Source organism: Oncorhynchus nerka, linkage group LG24, assembly GCF_034236695.1.
Source record: "Oncorhynchus nerka isolate Pitt River linkage group LG24, Oner_Uvic_2.0, whole genome shotgun sequence".
Classification (NCBI taxonomy): domain Eukaryota; kingdom Metazoa; phylum Chordata; class Actinopteri; order Salmoniformes; family Salmonidae; genus Oncorhynchus; species Oncorhynchus nerka.
This window is the reverse complement of record NC_088419.1, coordinates 9,561,881-9,582,417: the sequence shown is the minus strand read 5'-3', so window position 1 is coordinate 9,582,417 and position 20,537 is coordinate 9,561,881. Positions and strand designations below refer to the sequence as shown.

General features: G+C 46.7%; 1 protein-coding gene across 1 annotated transcript in view; it reads left to right on the top strand.

Annotated features, from left to right (window-relative positions):
- LOC115115078 (signal-induced proliferation-associated 1-like protein 1) overlaps window positions 1–20,537 on the top strand; it is a 246,264-nt gene that overhangs the window by 172,074 nt on the left and 53,653 nt on the right. Inside the window, exons 3-8 of the mRNA XM_065009423.1 lie at window positions 2,588–3,559; window positions 3,714–3,899; window positions 9,326–9,835; window positions 11,768–11,990; window positions 14,823–14,953; window positions 19,421–19,609. Coding sequence (XP_064865495.1) covers window positions 2,795–3,559; window positions 3,714–3,899; window positions 9,326–9,835; window positions 11,768–11,990; window positions 14,823–14,953; window positions 19,421–19,609 — 2,004 coding nt within the window. The 5' untranslated portion in view covers window positions 2,588–2,794. The remainder of the gene's footprint in view (window positions 1–2,587; window positions 3,560–3,713; window positions 3,900–9,325; window positions 9,836–11,767; window positions 11,991–14,822; window positions 14,954–19,420; window positions 19,610–20,537) is intronic.

Below are 20,537 nucleotides of genomic sequence, written 5' to 3'. Positions count from 1 at the left end.
GACTTGCCCAGAAAGACTCCCAGCTGTAATCGCTGCCGAAGGTGCTTCTACAAAGTATTGACTCAAGTGTGTATGTAAATTTAAATATTTCTGTATTTATTTTTCAATACATTTGCAACGATTTCTAAAAACATGTTTTCATTTTGTCATTATGGGGTATTGTGTGTAAGATGGGTGAGAATTATAATTTTTTTAAATCGATTTTGAATTCAGGCTGTAACACAACACAATATGGAATAAGTCAAGGGGTATGAACTTACTTTCTGAAGGCACTATTTTTTTTTATTGTTCCGATCAATGTCTTATTTTATAAAAGAAAGTTTGCTCTGTCTCTTATAGAAAGTAATGACTTGATTTGTGAGGCAGAACCTGGCTGTGGAATCTAGTTGAAACCCAAATGGGAGGCAAGGGAGATGAAATGAATTTGTTTTTGGTGGCGAGGGAGACTAAGTGAATTAATAAAGTTTTTGGTGACAATCATCTTTGAAATCAGCATATTTGGCGTTATGGTTTGTGTAATATCGCAAAGTACTAGGGTAGTGAATTGATGTTGCTTCAGCTGTAAGCTAACAAAGAAAGTTAGCCTGCAATTAAAGTTGTAAGCTACCGGTATTGTCTTGCATTGTGTTCTAGCCTGTATGGACATTGTTTGGCGAACAGTAATTAACAGTTTCAACATTTCTACATGCTGTGACGCATTATTCAAGTGTGTTAACTTCTGTGCAGAATGAGTGGGGAGCTAACAATGCAGCCCAGACTGCTCTACTATATGTATATACTGTACCCAATATCATCTACTGCATCTTTATGTAATACATGTATCACCAGCCACTTTAAACAATGCTACTTAGTATAATGTTTACATACCCTACATTACTCATCTCATATGAATATGTATATACTGTACCCTATATCATCTACTGCATCTTTATGTAATACATGTATCACCAGCCACTTTAAACAATGCTACTTAATATACAGCGGGGAGACTTGTAGTCCTCATTATGTCCTGTTATAGTCCTATCAGCAGAGAGACATGTAGTCCTCATTATATCCTGTTATAGTCCTATCAGCAGAGAGACATGTAGTCCTCATTATATCCTGTTATAGTCCTATCAGCAGAGAGACATGTAGTCCTCATTATATCCTGTTATAGTCCTATCAGCAGAGAGACATGTAGTCCTCATTATGTCCTGTTATATTCCTATCAGCAGAGAGACATGTAGTCCTCATCATGTCCTGTTATAGTCCTATCAGCAGAGAGACATGTAGTCCTCATTATATCCTGTTATAGTCCTATCAGAAGAGAGACATGTAGTCCTCATTATGTCCTGCCAGTAGAAACGTGTTTTAGGCCTCACGCTACCCATATAGGGATACATACGTTTAACTTACAGTCGACCCCGACACAGCCATGACACGATCGCAAAGAAGACATGCAGTACTGACAATCTAGAGCGAGTAAAGCCAACCACCCACACACATTTTTGTTTTCCTTCAGCTCCCTATCCTGTTGTAGCAAGTTAATCTTCATTTTGGTACGGAGTTAGCCTAGCTACTATCGGACGGGACCTTCCCTCCCTTCTGCCACCGAAATCGTGAGCTCTTTGAAAATCAATTGTTTCCACCTGTTCGTCCGTCATCTTGAGATTACGTTTCGTGAAAACCTTGATCCCCCCCCCCCCCCCCCCTCAAGTTGATGTTTTCATCCTCCTTTATTCCCATTATAACAATATTATTCTTCATACTTCTGCACTTTATATCAAGTGATTCTGCTTTCATTGTTTTATTATCATACCGTAGCGTCTCTGTAGTGTCTTTTAGGGAGTCCACGGTACTTTTCATTGTCTTATTTTTCCGCTCGGATTTCTTCCATTTTTGTTACTGTAATCCATTCCTGTTTTTAATGCCTCAACGTCCCCCAGTAGTCCAGGCAATAGATCCAGTTTTTTTTTTTACTGTTCTCTCATGCTTGTAAGCAGTGCTCCGTGTTCTGGAGACATACTTCTAAAAAATGTCCCCCTCCAATTCGTTTTTTTTAGAATTTGACGGCGGTTTCCCTTCAGTTTCGCTCGAGGAGATGTCCTCTCTTTTTTGTTCGCTTCGATTTATCCGATTTTCTTTTTCCGAGCATATCAAAATGCTGATCAATAAATCATTCAAGGTTCTCTTATTTTATCCAGAATGTTTGTTTCGCAGTTATTAGCTAATCCTACATTTTATGATTGATTAATGGGACAAGCTGTGCCTACCGACGCTGCCAACTGCCACATCATCAGCCAGTTAGTGAAGAGTGAGAGTCTGTGTTTCTTCTGCTGGATTAAAAACAACTTCAGTTGTTGTAGCCATGACAAAGGCATCTCTGACATAGAGGCCTAAACCCAACATCTAACCCTCTTCCTCTCTTTCTTCTTCCTCTTTCTCCTCCTCTCTTCTCCTCTTCCTCCTCTTTCTCTCCTCTCTCTCCTCTTCTTCGTTGTCTCTTCCTCTCTCTCCTCTTCTTTCCTTCTTTCTCTCTCTCCTCTTCCTCTCTCTCCTCTTCTTTCCTTCTTCCTCTCTCTCTCTCCTCTTCCTCTCTCTCCTGCAGAGTTCACCAGAGACCGACGCAGCATACAGACCTGAGGAGGACCAACACTAGCAACAACCTTCTGTCTGCTCTGCCTTTCTCTTCCTCCTCCAGTCCTCCCAGCCACCCATGCTCTGTGAGGCTCTCTATCCTCTCCTCTCCCTGGGCATAATGCTCCATCTCTACTGCTGAGCTCTCCCTTACCCCACCTTACCCCCTAACTCCACCATGACCAGTCTGAAGCGGTCTCAGACGGAGCGTTCGGTGGGCGGCTCGGTACCTGCCTCTGATGAATTCTACACCCGTCGCCTGCGCCTCCCCAATGGTGGCGCCCCCCCACCTCGCTCGGAGAGCACCCACCTCACCTCCTCTTCCTCATCCGGCTCCTCTTCCTCCTCCACCCCGGGGGTTCCCAAGATGGGAGTCAGGGCCCGCGTGGCGGACTGGCCCCCAAAACGGGATGGAACGGGCGGGGTGTGGCACATCACCGTAGATACGGACTCCCCGAGTTCCACCATGTCATCTTCAGGTGGCGGAGAATGTGGATCAGGCGGGTCAGCCGGGGAACGCGGGTCGGCCGGGGAACGCGGGTCGGCCGGGGAACGCGGAGAAAGAGAACGGAGCTCGGGTTCAGGCTCGGCGCCCACGGCCCATAGCAACCTGTCGGCTAAACTGGGCCACCTGATCAGCCCTCAGGACTCCTCGATGCTCCGGAACATCCACAACACCCTGAAGAGCAAGATGCACCACAGCAGACATCACAGCAAAGACAACCGCTACCTGTCACCAGACGGCTACCAGGGCTCGCCGCGTAAAGGCATGAGGCGTATCCGCCAGCGCTCCAACAGTGACATCACTATCTCTGAGCTGGAGGGTGACGGGGGCGAGGGCTGGTCCTTCTCCGGCTGGACGCCCATGCACCGAGAGTACGGAAGCACCTCCTCCATAGACAAACATGCAGGCTCAGGGGAGAGCTTCTTCGATATGCTCAAGGTATTTTATTGATTGATGTAAAAACAATTAGTATAGTTAAAAAAAAGAACACGGAAAAAAATGTACGAAGAATTCCAGAGGACGATGCATGAAAGTGTTGACTAGACTTATTGTATGTATCTTAAATGTGTCAAGTGAACTTCATTCATTCAAGGGCTATACGTCCCAGGAGGCTCCTGATCAACGCAGCCCGGCACCGGACAGACTTGGTGAGCTGCTGACGGTGGCCCCGCACAAACAGGCTGCCCTGGATCTACCTGATGGACCCCTGGGTCCTACCAGAGGTAGCCCCGCCAGTCGCCTGAAGGAAAGAGAGAAACACCTGAAGAGGAGGTCCAAGGTAGAGCACATGAACTGCACTTGTCATTAATGTTAATAATTATAATGATTTATTAAATGTCTATAGCCCTTTTGATAACAGAAAAAAAATCTCAAAGTGCATCAAAAGCAAAAAACAAGCCATACATTAGCATGAGTAGCCTAGCTATAGCTAGCTAGGTCAACCAATACATTATGAGTAGCCTAGCCATAGCTAGCTAGGTCAACCAATACATCATCATGAGTAGCCTAGCTATAGTTGGCTAGGTCAACCAATACATTATCATGAGTAGGCTAGCTATAGCTAGCTAGGTCAACCAATACATTAGCATGCGTAGCCTAGCTATAGTTAGCTAGGTCAACCAATAAATCATCATGAGTAGCCTAGCTATAGCTAGCTAGATCAACCAATACATCATCATGAGTAGCCTAGCAATAGCTAGCTAGGTCAACAAATACATCATCATGAGTAGCCTAGCCATAGCTAGCTAGGTCAACCAATACATCGTCATGACTAGCCTAGCTATAGCTAGCTAGGTCAACCAATACATCGTCATGACTAGCCTAGCAATAGCTAGTTAGGTCAACCAATACATCGTCATGACTAGCCTAGCTATAGCTAGCTAGGTCAACCAATACATCGTCATGACTAGCCTAGCAATAGCTAGTTAGGTCAACCAATACATCATCATGACTAGCCTAGCAATAGCTAGTTAGGTCAACCAATACATCATCATGAGTAGCCTAGCAATAGCTAGCTAGGTCAACCAATCCATCCTCATGAGTAGCCTAGTTATAGCTAGCTAGGTCAACCAATACATCATCATGACTAGCCTAGCTATAGCTAGCTAGGTCAACCAATACATCATCATGAGTAGCCTAGCTATAGCTAGCTAGGTCAACCAATACATCGTCATGACTAGCCTAGCTATAGCTAGCTAGGTCAACCAATACATCGTCATGACTAGCCTAGCAATAGCTAGTTAGGTCAACCAATACATCATCATGAGTAGCCTAGCAATAGCTAGTTGGCTCAACCAATACATCATCATGAGTAGCCTAGCAATAGCTAGCTAGGTCAACCAATACATCGTCATGAGTAGCCTAGCCATAGCTAGTTAGGTCAACCAATACATCATCATGACTAGCCTAGCAATAGCTAGTTAGGTCAACCAATACATCATCATGAGTAGCCTAGCAATAGCTAGCTAGGTCAACCAATACATCCTCATGAGTAGCCTAGTTATAGCTAGTTAAGTCAACCAATACATCATCATGAGTAGCCTAGCTATAGCTAGTTAGGTCAACGAATAGTGGCCAAGACTTTGAATGCATGAATCACATGGCTCGATCTTGGAACCAGCCTGAGTTGCGTAACCACTCGACTTCTGCCGCACAATGTATGGCACCCACTTGTGTGATGCCTCATCAGCTCTGGTCGCCAGAAAGCTCACCACTCACAGTTCAGAGTAGTAATCAGTCGTGCTCATTACGAACCCTCTGCCTCAACATTGCAGTCCTCTACTGCATCTCCCATTCCTCTCAAAATGCAGGTGACTCCTCAAACGGTGTTCTCAGAAGATCAGGAACCAGCAACCATGTTAAACAAAAAACATTGGCCAGCTATTGAACGATTGTATTGCTCTTGTCTGTAATTCTGACCCACCACGTCGATTCGGTCTTGTGTAGCAATTAAAAAAAATATATATATTATTATTATTTTTTTACACTGGATAAAAGTAGAGAACTAGAAAATGGGATATCAAACACTGCAGTTCAGGAACAATGGGAAAAGTAATTCAGTTTTGTAAATTGATAAATGGGTAATCCCACATTTTAAGAAAATGGCCCTTGAGTTTTTTGGTACACCTACTGGAGATATATTTTTGACTACACCTATTCCACATCATTCACACCCTCTTAAGCTTTAGCCCCACCTATCTCTTTAAGGATTCACACCCTCTTAAGCTTTAGCCCCACCTATCTCTTTAAGGATTCACACCCTCTTAAGCTTTAGCCCCACCCATCTCTTTAAGGATTCACACCCTCTTAAGCTTTAGCCCCACCTATCTCTTTAAGGATTCACACGTGAGGCCATGTGCTAAACAGAGGGAGTAAGGTGGTGTAGTAAACAACCAAAGATTTCAAGACTAAAAGTGGTGAAAGTAGTAGTAGTAGTTAAAATACCCTATCTAGTCCTTGGCCTATATCCTAATCTAGAAGTGGTGAAAGTAGTAGTTAAAATACCCTATCTAGTCCTTGGCCTATATCCTAATCTAGAAGTGGTGAAAGTAGTAGTAGTAGTTAAAATACCCTATCTAGTCCTTGGCCTATATCCTAATCTAGAAGTGGTGAAAGTAGTAGTAGTAGTTAAAATACCCTATCTAGTCCTTGGCCTATATCCTAATCTAGAAGTGGTGAAAGTAGTAGTAGTAGTTAAAATACCCTATCTAGTCCTTGGCCTATATCCTAATCTGACTATGGTGCAGACCATGTTCTTCACATGAAATAAAACTAAATCTGAGTTTATTGTTACTTGCATAGTGTTTGACGTAGCTAGCTAGCTAAACAAGGAACCATAATCCCAACTCATGCACCCTGCATGAATCTGCAGATAGCTAAAACTAACCAACTAGGTTCAATGTTAGCTAGCTAACAGTATGCTTAAACTTCCAATGAAATTAGAAATGTATAATATCTGAAAATGTAGCTTGACTCTTTTACATGGATGAATGCTTTTCCCTCTCGGTCACGGTTGCCATGGTTGCTCCTAGTTTAAAGATGTAATCCAGAGACAGGTGTTTATAAAACAACCTTCTGTTTTCGACTCTCCACATTTGGCAATCATCTCTCTACTTCCTACCAGGCATTCCACCACTGGTTTCAAAACTCGGTCAACTTCTTCTGTGACAACAACACTGTTTTTAAAAATTGTACCTTTATTTAACTAGGCAAGAACAAGAACAAATTCTTATTTTCAATGACTGTCAATGACAGTGGGTTAACTGCCTGTTCAGGGGCAGAACGACAGATTTGTACCTTGTCAGCTCGGGGATTCGAACTTGCAACCTTCCGGTTACTAGTCCAACGCTCTAACCACTAGGCTACCCTGCCGCCTCTACACTCTAACCACTAGGCTACCCTGCCGCCTCTACACTCTAACCACTAGGCTACCCTGCCGCCTCTACGCTCTAACCACTAGGCTACCCTGACGCCTCTACACTCTAACCACTAGGCTACTCTGACGCCTCTACACTCTAACCACTAGGCTACCCTGCCGCCTCTACACTCTAACCACTAGGCTACCCTGCCGCCTCTACGCTCTAACCACTAGGCTACCCTGACGCCTCTACACTCTAACCACTAGGCTACCCTGCCGCCTCTACGCTCTAACCACTAGGCTACCCTGCCGCCTCTACACTCTAACCACTAGGCTACCCTGCCGCCTCTACGCTCTAACCACTAGGCTACCCTGACGCCTCTACACTCTAACCACTAGGCTACCCTGACGCCTCTACCCTCTAACCACTAGGCTACCCTGCCGCCTCTACACTCTAACCACTAGGCTACCCTGCCGCCTCTACACTCTAACCACTAGGCTACCCTGCCGCCTCTACGCTCTAACCACTAGGCTACCCTGCCGCCTCTACGCTCTAACCACTAGGCTACCCTGCCGCCTCTACGCTCTAACCACTAGGCTACCCTGCCGCCTCTACGCTCTAACCACTAGGCTACCCTGCCGCCTCTACACTCTAACCACTAGGCTACCCTGCCGCCTCTACACTCTAACCACTAGGCTACCCTGCCGCCTCTACGCTCTAACCACTAGGCTACCCTGCCGCCTCTACACTCTAACCACTAGGCTACCCTGCCGCCTCTACACTCTAACCACTAGGCTACCCTGCCGCCTCTACACTCTAACCACTAGGCTACCCTGCCGCCTCTACACTCTAACCACTAGGCTACCCTGCCGCCTCTACACTCTAACCACTAGGCTACCCTGCCGCCTCTACACTCTAACCACTAGGCTACCCTGCCGCCTCTACGCTCTAACCACTAGGCTACCCTGCCGCCTCTACGCTCTAACCACTAGGCTACCCTGCCGCCTCTACGCTCTAACCACTAGGCTACCCTGCCGCCTCTACGCTCTAACCACTAGGCTACCCTGCCGCCTCTACACTCTAACCACTAGGCTACCCTGCCGCCTCTACACTCTAACCACTAGGCTACCCTGCCGCCTCTACGCTCTAACCACTAGGCTACCCTGCCGCCTCTACACTCTAACCACTAGGCTACCCTGCCGCCTCTACACTCTAACCACTAGGCTACCCTGCCGCCTCTACACTCTAACCACTAGGCTACCCTGCCGCCTCTACACTCTAACCACTAGGCTACCCTGCCGCCTCTACGCTCTAACCACTAGGCTACCCTGCCGCCTCTACACTCTAACCACTAGGCTACCCTGCCGCCTCTACACTCTAACCACTAGGCTACCCTGCCGCCTCTACACTCTAACCACTAGGCTACCCTGCCGCCTCTACACTCTAACCACTAGGCTACCCTGCCGCCTCTACACTCTAACCACTAGGCTACCCTGCCGCCTCTACACTCTAACCACTAGGCTACCCTGCCGCCTCTACACTCTAACCACTAGGCTACCCTGCCGCCTCTACGCTCTAACCACTAGGCTACCCTGCCGCCTCTACACTCTAACCACTAGGCTACCCTGCCGCCTCTACACTCTAACCACTAGGCTACCCTGCCGCCTCTACACTCTAACCACTAGGCTACCCTGCCGCCTCTACACTCTAACCACTAGGCTACCCTGCCGCCTCTACACTCTAACCACTAGGCTACCCTGCCGCCTCTACACTCTAACCACTAGGCTACCCTGCCGCCTCTACACTCTAACCACTAGGCTACCCTGCCGCCTCTACACTCTAACCACTAGGCTACCCTGACGCCTCTACACTCTAACCACTAGGCTACCCTGCCGCCTCTACACTCTAACCACTAGGCTACCCTGCCGCACCGATCACATTTCTTCCCGATCACTGTCATGAAAGTTCACATTCCAGAAGACATTTCTGCCAAAAAACAACAACATTTAGCTAAAAAATAAATGAAAAATGTTACCGCTTCTCCTGCTAGACTGCCTAGCTTCTCCTGCTAGACTGCCTAGCTTCTCCTGCTAGACTGCCTAGCTTCTCCTGCTAGACTGCCTAGCTTCTCCTGCTAGACTGCCTAGCTTCTCCTGCTAGACTGCCTAGCTTCTTGAAACGGGTCACATTGTCATGTCTGTGCTTAATATGTTTGTTTTTTAATGTGTTATGAGTCTGTACGTTACACCAATATTACACATTGTTTAATGTTTTTAATATATGCACAGTGATGCAAACAACATTTCCCTATGGGCGATAATAAAGTCATGATCTTATCTGATTCCAGTCGGAGACTGGAGGGGAGTCCATCTTCAGGAAGCTCCGCAGCGTCAAGGCCGAGGGTGACTCGTCCCGGGCTGGGTCTGATGTGGAGGATGGGGTGCGGGAGGACGTCAGCGGCCCCCCTCCCAAACCCTGGTCCTGTCAGAAAGGCTTCGCTCACTTTGACGTGCAGAGTATCCTCTTCGACCTCAACGAGGCCATCCAGGGTCGACAGTCCGGCGGGAAACGCAAGAACACCACCACGGGCGCCTCCGCCGCGGCCGCCGCCTCGGCCTCAGCCACTTCCTCGCTCTCGTCCAATCAGAGCGGGGTATGCGGCGGGGGCGGGTCTCCGTGCGGGTCCCAGGAGGAGCTGAGCGGGAAGGAGGGGGGCACGGGACAGGGAGGGACTCACACCACTAACCCTGCCCTAGACCCTGGTGATGAGAAGAGCAACGATCTGGTGCTGAACTGTCCTTGTTTCAGGAATGAACTGGGAGGAGAGGGAGAGAGGGACATTGGCCTCTCTAAACGGGTAGGAGGACACATATACACACACACACACACACCACACACACACCACACACCTAGTGTTGTCATACCACTAGTTTTTCCTTGACAAAGAAACGCACACATAGCCGGCTAAACGATATGGTCCTTCAAAAAAACGTACTTTATGTCAAATATGTTGTGCTGTCGCATGGAATATAAACGGTGGTGTCTGGGTGGTGACTGGGTGGTGTCTGGGTGGTGACTGGGTGGTGTCTGGGTGGTGTCTGGGTGGTGACTGGGTGGTGACTGGGTGGTGTCTGGGTGGTGTCTGGGTGGTGATTGGGTGGTGACTGGGTGGTGACTGGGTGGTGATTGGGTGGTGACTGGGTGGTGATTGGGTGGTGACTGGGTGGTGACTGGGTGGTGACTGGGTGGTGATTGGGTGGTGTTTGGGTGGTGACTGGGTGGTGACTGGGTGGTGAATGGGTGGTGACTGGGTGGTGACTGGGTGGTGATTGGGTGGTGACTGGGTGGTGATTGGGTGGTGTCTGGGTGGTGTCGGTGGTGTCTGGGTGGTGACTGGGTGGTGACTGGGTGGTGTCTGGGTGGTGACTGGGTGGTGATTGGTTTGTGACTGGGTGGTGTCTGAGTGGTGATTGGGTGATAACATAAGGTTGTCGTGTCCGACATTATGATGGTTTTCCTCAAGACATGAAGGCCCCTTCATAGTCTGTCTGGCTGTGTGTCTGTCTGGCTGTGTGTCTGTCTGGCTGTGTGTCTGTCTCCCTCTCTTTTCTTTCCTTTCCTTCCTTACTGCCTGGAGTCGCCATACTAACATCATTACAACCCTACTACACACACAATATATACACGATACACTGTGGCCAGTTTATTAGGTACACCACCCCATTCACCAGAAATGGTTCTCTCCTACAGACAGTGAGTCACGTGGCTGTGTCTTGCTATATAAAGCAGGCAGACAGGCATCAAGACATTCAGTTACTGTTCTGTTGAGCGTTATAAAAACGAGTGACCGAAGCGACTTTGAGAATGCTGTGATTGTCGGCGCCAGGCATGCCGGGTTCCAGTAGCTCAGAAAACATCCGTGTCTCCTGGGCTTTTCACGCCCAGCAATGTCTTGGATTTACAGAGAAACGGTGCAACAAACAACAAACATCCAGTCAGCGGCTGTCCTGTGGGTGTAAACAGTCTGTTGATGAGAGAGGTCGAAGGAGAATGGCAACAATCGTGCGAGCTAACAGGTGGGAAACAAGCAGGCAAATAACGGCGCAGTACAACAATGGTGTGCAGAATGGCATCTCGGAACGTACGACTCGTCGGTCCTGGTCACGGATTGGCTATTGCAGCAGACGACCACAACGGCCTCCTAGCAACTAAAAACACGAAGAAGAAGTGGCGCCAGTGGCCACGCGATCACCAACTTTGGACAAATGAAGAGTGGAAAGACGTCGCCTGGTCCGAGGAATCCCAGTTCCTGTTGCTTCATGCTGATGACAGAGTGAATCCGTGGCCCCGTCCTGCCTGGTGTCAACAGTACAGGCTGCTGGCAGCGGTGTAATGGGGTTGGGAATATTTTCCTAGAAAACGTCACGTCCCTTGATACCAATTGAGCAATGTTTCCACGGCCCAAAGAATTCAGGCTGTTCTGGAGGAAAAGGGAGGTCCAACCCAGTACTAGATGTGTTTACCTTATAAACTGACCAGTGAATGTATACACTCACTCACACACATGCAGACTGACTCACGCTTATACCCTTACACATTTCCAGGACCTATTTTGAATATCACGATAATTCAAATTTGATATAATGTGACATCATTGATATTGAACTAAGACACTACTTTATCAGACAGTTCATCTTTCAAACACCTTTTCCCCCTCAATACCTCCATACTAACGTTACTCCTCCCCCTCAATACCTCCATACTAACGTTACTCCTTCCCCCTTCTCAGCAGGGTAGTATAGGCAGTGGGGGCAGCACCAGTGGCTCTGGGGGGGGAAGTGGCTCAGAGGAGGGACCCCTGGAGACCTCTCTCCCCCACTTCACCAACGCCGGGGTGTCTGTGCTGGAGGCCCCTAAAGACGGACAGGGACAGCATGCTGATAGGGCCAAACGATCTGTGGAGCACTGCGACCAGGGGTCTTACTACTACAGGAAATACTTCTATCTGAGAGGTGAGAGGGAGGAAGAGGAGGGGTCTGGGGTCTTATTACTACAGGAAATACTTCTATCTGAGAGGTGAGAGGGAGGAAGAGGAGAGGTCTGGGGTCTTATTACTACAGGAAATACCTCTATCTGAGAGGTGAGAGGGAGGAAGAGGTCTGGGAGCCTACTACTACCACTACTACCACTACTACTACTACTACTACTATTACTACTACTACTACTACTACTACTACTACTACTACCACTACTACTACCACTACTACTACTACTACCACTACTACTACCACTACTACTACTACTACCACTACTACTACTACCACTACTACTACAACTACCACCACTACCACTACTACTACTACTACTACTACTACTACTACCACTACAGGAAATACTACTACCACTACTACTACTACCACTACTACTACCACTACTACTACTACTACTACTACTACCACTACTACTACTACCACTACTACTACTACTACTACTACTACCACTACTACTACCACTACTACTACTACCACTACCACTACTACCACTACTACTACTACCACTACTACTACTACTACTACTACTACTACCACTACTACCACTACTACTACTACTACTACTACCACTACTACTACTACCACTACTACTACTACTACTACTACTACCACTACTACTACTACTACCACTACTACTACCACTACTACTACCACTACTACTACTACTACTACCACTACTACTACTACCACTACTACTACTACCACTACCACTACTACCACTACTACTACTACCACTACTACTACTACTACTACTACTACTACCACTACTACCACTACTACTACTACTACCACTACTACTACTACCACTACTACTACTACTACTACTACTACTACCACTACTACTACTACTACCACTACTACTACTACTACCACTACTACTACCACTACTACTACTACCACTACTACTACTACTACTACCACTACTACTACTACTACTACTACCACTACTACTACTACTACCACTACTACTACTACTACTACAGGAAATACTTACAGTTGAAGTCAGAAGTGTACATGCACCTTCACCAAACACATTTAAACTCTGTTTTTCACAATTCCTGACATTTAATCCAAGTAACAATGTCCTGTCTTAGGTCAGTTAGGATCACCACTTTATTTTAAGAATGTGAAATGTCAGAATAATAGTAGAGAGAATGATTTATTACAGCTTGTATTTCTTTCATCACATTCCCAGTGGGTCAGAAGTTTTCATACAGTCAATTAGTATTTGGTAGCATTGCCTTTAAATTGTTTAACTTGGGTCAAACTTTTTTGGGTAGCCTTCCACAAGCTTCCCACAATAAATTGGGTGAGATTTGGCTCATTCCTCCTGACAGAGCTGGTGTAACTGAGTCAGATTTGTAGGCCTCCTTGCTCGCAGACACTTTTTCAGTTCTGCCCACACATTTTCTATGGGATTGAGGTCAGGGTGTTGTGATGGCCACTCCAATACCTTGACTTTGTTGTCCTTAACCCGTTTTGCCACAAATTTGGAAGAATGCTTGTGGTCATTGTCACATTTGCGGCCAAGCTTTAACTTCCTGACTGATATCTTGAGATGTTGCTTCAATATATCCACGTAATTTTCCCTCCTCATGATGCCATCCGGTCTGTGAAGTGCACCAGTCCCTCCTGCAGAAAAGCACCCCCACAACATGATGTTGCCACCCCCGTGCTTCATATTTGGGATGGTGTTCTTCGGCTTGCAAGCCTCCCCCTTTTTCCTCCAAAAGTAACGATGGTCTTTATGGCCAAACAGTTCTATTTTTGTTTCATCAGACCAGAGGACATTTCTCCAAAAAGTATGATCTTTGTCCCCATGTGCAGTTGCAAACCGTAGTCTGGCTTTTTTATGGCGTTTTTGGAGCAGTGGCTTCTTCCTTGTTGAGCGGCCTTTCAGGTTATGTCGATATATGACTCATTTTACTGTGGATATAGATATTTTAGTACCTGTTTCCTCCAGCATCTTCACAAGGTCCTTTGCTGTTATTCTGGGATTGATTTGCACTTTTCGCACCAAAGTACGTTAATCTATAGGAGACACAACGCGTCTCCTTCCTGAGCGGTATGACGGCTGCGTGGTCCCATGGTGTTTATACTTGCGTACTATTGTTTGTACAGATGAATGTGGTACCTTCCGGCATTTGGAAATTGCTCCCAAGGATGAATCAGACTTGTGGGGGTCTACAATTTTTATCTGATGTCTTGACTGATTTCTTTTGATTTTCCCATGAAGTCAAGCAACGAGGCAAAGAGTTTGAAGGTAGGCCTTGAAATACATCCACAGGTGCACCTCCAATTGACTCAAATGATGTCAATTAGCCTATCAGAAGCTTCTAAAGCTATGACATCATTTTCTGGAATTTTCCCACTGGAATTGTGATACAGTGAATTATAAGTGAAATAATCTGTCTGTAAACAATTGTTGGAAAAATTACTTGATGTCATGCACAAAGTAGATGTCCTAACCGACTTGCCAGAACTATAGTTTGTTAACAAGACATTTGTGGAGTGGTTGAGAAACGAGTTTTAACTTAATGACTCCAACCTAAGTGTATGTAAACTTTCGACTTCAACTGTGTATCTGGGAGGAATAGGAGAGGTCTGGGGGCCTACTGTTACTACAGGAACTACTTCTACCCGAGAAGTGAGATTATAGCATCTCTATTCATGCATTGCTCAGGTAGAGTAGATATGAATGTCTGTATGCCTTGGAGAAAAAAATCGGACTTTTTCTCTTCTCTGTCTTTCACCTTGTCCCCTCCTCTCTCTCTCACTCGCTCTCTCGTCCAGAGCATTGGAACTACCTGGGTGTCGATGACACTCTGGGTCCAGTAGCAGTGAGTTTGAGGAGAGAGAAGCTAGAAGAACACAAGGAGCATGGACAGCAGTACGAATACAGAGTCATCTTCAGAACCAGCGAGGTAAATAGCTATATATCTATCAGGGTTGGGGTTCATTTGAATTGAAGTTAGTCAAATCAGGAAGTGCTTTGAATTTAAAAATTGAAAAACTTTTCGACACAAATATCTTCTCAAAGTTGTTGAAAAGAGATGCCCTTTTTTTCAATTATTGTATTGGAATTTCAGTTTACTTCCTGAATTGACTGGCTTTCAATTTTAATTGACCCCAACCCTTGTATATATGGCATAGGAGTTTCTAACCTGGATATATATGGCTCTTCTTCCCTTCTTTCCCACTCTTCTAACCCGGATCCCCTTCTGCCTTTCCCTCTCCTCCTCTTTATTTCCCACAACCCCCTTCATCCCAGCTTTTCTATAGCCGATGTGAGCAAGACCTTTTAAACAGGTCAACATTCACAAGGCCGCAGGGCCAGATGAATTACCAGGACGTGTACTCAGAGCATGTGGCAAGTGTCTTCACTGACGTTTTTCAACCTCCCCCTGACACTGTTTGTAATACCTACGCGTTTCAAGCAGACCACCATAGTCCCTTTCCCCAAGAATGCCAAGGTAACCTGTCTAAATGGCACTCAAATCTGTAGCAACGGAGTGCTCTGAAAGGCTGGTCATGGCTCACATCAACACCATCATCCCAGACACCATGGACACAGTCCAATTCACCGCCCCAACAGATCCACACTGCCCTTTCCCACCTGGACAAAAGGAACACTTATGTGAGAATGCTATTCATTGACTACAGCTCAGCGTTCAACACCATAGTACCCTCAAAGCTTATCACGAATCCGACACGATGGTGGTAGGCCTGATCACTGACTACAATGAGACAACCTCTCCTTCAACGTCAAGACAAAGGAGTTGATTGTGGACTACAGGAAACGGAGGGCAGAGCCACGCCCCCAACCACATTGACGGGGTTGTAGTGGAGCTGGTCGAGAGCTTCAAGTTTCTCGGTGTGCACATCACTAAGGATTTATCATGGTCCGAACACACCAACAACAGTCGTGAGGAACGCACAAGGCCTCTTATTTTTTATTTTTTTTATTTAACTTTTACGATACAGCCTGGATTCGAACCAGATGCAGTGTCTGATTTGGCACGGATCCTCAGATCCTCAAAGTTCTACAGCTGCACCATCGAGAGCATCCTGACTGGCTGCATCACCGCTTGGTATGCCGGCCGCAAGGCGCTACAGAGGGTGGTGGGTATGGCCCAGAACATCACTGGAGCCAAGCTCCCTGCCAACTTTTTGCATTGACCCACTTTGCACTAACTTTTTTTGGACTCATCACATACGCTGCTGCCACTATTTTATTATCTATCCTGTTGCCTAGTCACGTTTACCCCTCCCTGTATGTACACCAGGGCCTTCAAAGTATTCATACCCCGTGACTTTTTCCACATTTTGTTGTTATAGAATTAAACATGGATTAAATGTAGATGTTGTGTCACGGGCCTACACACAATTCCCCATAATGTCAAGATGGAATTACACTATTTGGACACCCCTTCAAATAAGTGGATTCGGCTAATTCAGCCACGCCCCTTGCAGTAACTTTCAGCCACGCCCCTTGCAATAACTTTCAGCCACGCCCCTTGCAGTAACTTTCAGCCACGCCCCTTGCAGTAACTTTCAGCCACTCCCCTTGCAATAACTTTCAGCCACGCCCCTTGCAATAACTTTCAGCCACGCCCCTTGTAGTAACTTCTTCTGGAGCTTCTTGAAATGGCCGAGCAGCCTAAGATCACCATGCAGAATGCCAAGCGTCGGCCCGGAGTAGGGCTGTTAGGGTGACCATATTACTGCCACACCGGCAGTCACGAGTCATGAAGGCGGTCAAGTTCCATGTGACCGTTTAGTCACAGTAATTAGGCTTCTCCAAATTCTGATGCTGCTGATGGTCACTAGTAGCCTACCAAACGTGCTTAACTGCCTGGTACTCAGCACTCTACTGTCCCTCTAATCACTCTGACATCAATGCAAAATGTAATCAACAGCCTAATGAAACACTTCATGAGAGCCCATGAGCTCATGTTGTGCTACATTACTATAGGCTTTGCATTTGCGTGAGAAAACGGAGTGATGGCCGCTAATAAAAAGAGGAGGATCTCATCAGCTTTCTATAGGCTAGGCCTCCTATATTTATTTCTCAACTTTCCTAATATTAAGCACATTGTTTATATTTATGACGAGTATAGGAGTCTACCTGGCTGGCAGGAAAATGAACCATGGTGAAATCGTCCTCCATTAGCTATTTTAAAGCACAAATAACATGTATTTGTTCCCCGCTCACCCGGTTGCATGATAATAGGCCATCATAAATCCCCCCCAAAAAATCACACATACAGTACCAGTCAAAAGTTTGGACACACCTACTCATTCAAGGGTTTTTCTTTATTCTACATTGGAATCATGTAGTAACCAAAAAAGTGTTAAACAGATGAAAATATATTTGAGATTCTTCAGAGTAACCACCCTTTGCCTTGATGACAGCTTTTCATACTCTTGGCATTCTCTCTACCGGCTTCATAAGGAATGCCTTTCCAACAGTCTTGAAGGAGTTTTCACATATGCTGAACACTTGTTGGTTGCTTTTCCTTCACTCTGTGGTCCAACTCATCCCAAACCATCTCAATTGGGTTGAGGTCAGGTTATTGTGGAGGCCAGGTCATCTGATGCAGCACTCCATCACTCTCCTTCTTGGTCAAATAGCCCTTACACAGCCTGGAGGTGTGTTGGGTCATTGTCCTGTTGAAAAACAAATGACAGTCCCGCTAAGTACAAACCAGATGGGATGGCGTATCTCTGTAGAATGCTGTGGTAGTCATGCTGGTTAAGTGTGCCTTGAATTGTAAATTAATCACAGTGTCACCAGCAAATGAAAATCCACACCGTAACACCACCACCTCCATGCTTCACGGTGGGAACCACACATGCAGAGATCATCCATTCACCTACTCTGCATCTGACAAAGACACGGCGGTTGGAACCAAAAATCTCAGATTTGGACTCATCAGACCAAAGGACAGATTTCCACCGGTCTAGTCTCCATTGCTCGTGTTTTCCTGGCTTCTTATTGGTGTCCTTTAGTGGTGGGTTCTTTGCATCAATTCATCCATGAAAGCCTGACTCGCGTAGTCTCCTCTGAACAGTTGATGTTGAGATGTGTCTGTTGCATTTATTTGGGCTGCAATCTGAGATTCAGTTAACTCTAATGAACTTATCCTCTGCAGCAGAGCTGATCCTCATGAGAGACAGTTTCATCACAGCGCTTTATGGTTTTTGCGACTGCACTTGAAGAAACTTTCAAAGTTGTTGAAATATTCCCCCATTGACTGACCTTCATTTTCTTTATTTAACCAGGCAAGTCAGTTAAGAACAAATTCTTATTTTCAATGACTTCCTAGGAACATCGGGTTAACTGCCTGTTCAGGGGCAGAACGACAGATTTGTACCTTGTCAACTCGGGGATTTGAACTTGCAACCTTCCGGTTACTAGTCCAACGCTCTAACCACTAGGCTACCCTGCCGCCCCAATGTCTTCAAGTAATGATGGACTGTCATTTCTCTTTGCTTATTTGAGCTGTTCTTGTCATATATGGCTGTCTTCTGTATACCAGGTCTCAGTCAGAACGTCTCGCTAAGCTACAGTACACAACAACAATACATTTTATTATACATAGTAATGTCCTGCAAATGTCACTGTCTTTCAACACCCAATGACACTGTACAGCACCTCTCGGTGACACACACACAATCACACACAGGGGACTTGACTCTGTGTGTCTACTGAGCGTTGGACTAGTAACCCGAAAGGTTGCAAGTTCGAATCCCCGAGCTGACAAGGTACAAATCTGTCGTTCTGCCCCTGAACAGGCAGTTAACCCACTGTTCCTAGGCCGTCATTTAAAAATAAGAATTTGTTCTTAACTGACTTGCCTAGTTAAATAAAGGTTAAAAAAATAATAATGATAAAAAATAAATAAATATAAAGGTCTCTGTCATTCTATTATGTATACTGTCCATCCGCTGAAGTTTTCTTTAGCCTTAGATAGTGTTCTCCCCTCAGGAAGTTAATTTTAGCCCTAAGTGCCTCTACTGTAAGTGAACGAATGAACAGTGAGGAGAAGCCAAGGCCACACACTTTCTCTCACACACACACACACACACACACACGCTGTTATCTCTCTCTCATTCGCTCGTTGTTGTTTTTGTTGACCACAGATGACCGTGAAGCGTTAACCGTTGAGAGGAAGACGTTGGAAGAAAGCTGCTCTGTCTGTGTGTCAACCTTTTTCCATAAGTAGTGCACTTTAAGTGGAAATAGGGAGCGATGTTAGATAAGATCGGTTTTGGTCTGAACAGGCCCCAATCCTCTCCTGGCTGATCTAATAATGAATCTGTCTCCTCTTCCTGTTCTGTTCTCTTCTCTCTTCCTCCTCTTTCTATACCCCTCTTCCTCCCTCTAGCTCACCACCCTGCGTGGGTCTATCCTGGAGGATGCGGTGCCATCTACCTCAAAGCACGGCCTGGCGCGGGGTCTACCCCTCAAAGAGGTGCTAGATTACCTGGTACCAGAGCTGAACACCCACTGTCTCAGACTGGCTCTCAACACACCTAAAGTCACAGAGCAGCTGATGAAGCTGGACGAACAGGGGGTAAGGAGACAGCACCTCAGTACACACAGACACCAGGGGGTAAGGAGACAGCACCTCAGTACACACAGACACCAGGGGGTAGGGGACAGCACCTCGGTACACACAGACACCAGGGGGTAAGGAGACAGCACCTCAGTACACACAGACACCAGGGGGTAAGGAGACTGCACCTCAGTACACAGACACCAGGGGGTAAGGAGACAGCACCTCAGTAAGGAGACAGCACCTCAGTACACACAGACACCAGGGGATAAGGAGACAGCACCTCAGTAAGGAGACAGCACCTCAGTACACACAGACACCAGGGGGTAAGGAGACAGCACCTCAGTACACAGACACCAGGGGGTAAGGAGACAGCACCTCAGTAAGGAGACAGCACCTCAGTACACACAGACACCAGGGGGTAAGGAGACAGCACCTCAGTAAGGAGACAGCACCTCAGTACACAGACACCAGGGGGTAAGGAGACAGCACCTCAGTACACAGACACCAGGGGGTAAGGAGACAGCACCTCGGTACACACAGACACCAGGGGGTAAGGAGACAGCACCTCGGTACACACAGACACCAGGGGGTAAGGAGAGGTACTACAGTACACAGACACCAGGGGGTAAGGAGACAGCACCTCAGTACACACAGACACCAGGGGGTAAGGAGACAGCACCTCGGGTACACAGACACCAGGGGGTAAGGAGACAGCACCTCAGTACACAGACACCAGGGGGTAAGGAGACAGCACCTCAGTACACAGACACCAGGGGGTAAGGAGACAGCACCTCGGTACACACAGACACCAGGGGGTAAGGAGAGGCACCTCAGTACACAGACACCAGGGGGTAAGGAGACAGCACCTCAGTACACACAGACACCAGGGGGTAAGGAGAGGCACTACAGTACACAGACACCAGGGGGTAAGGAGAGGCACTAC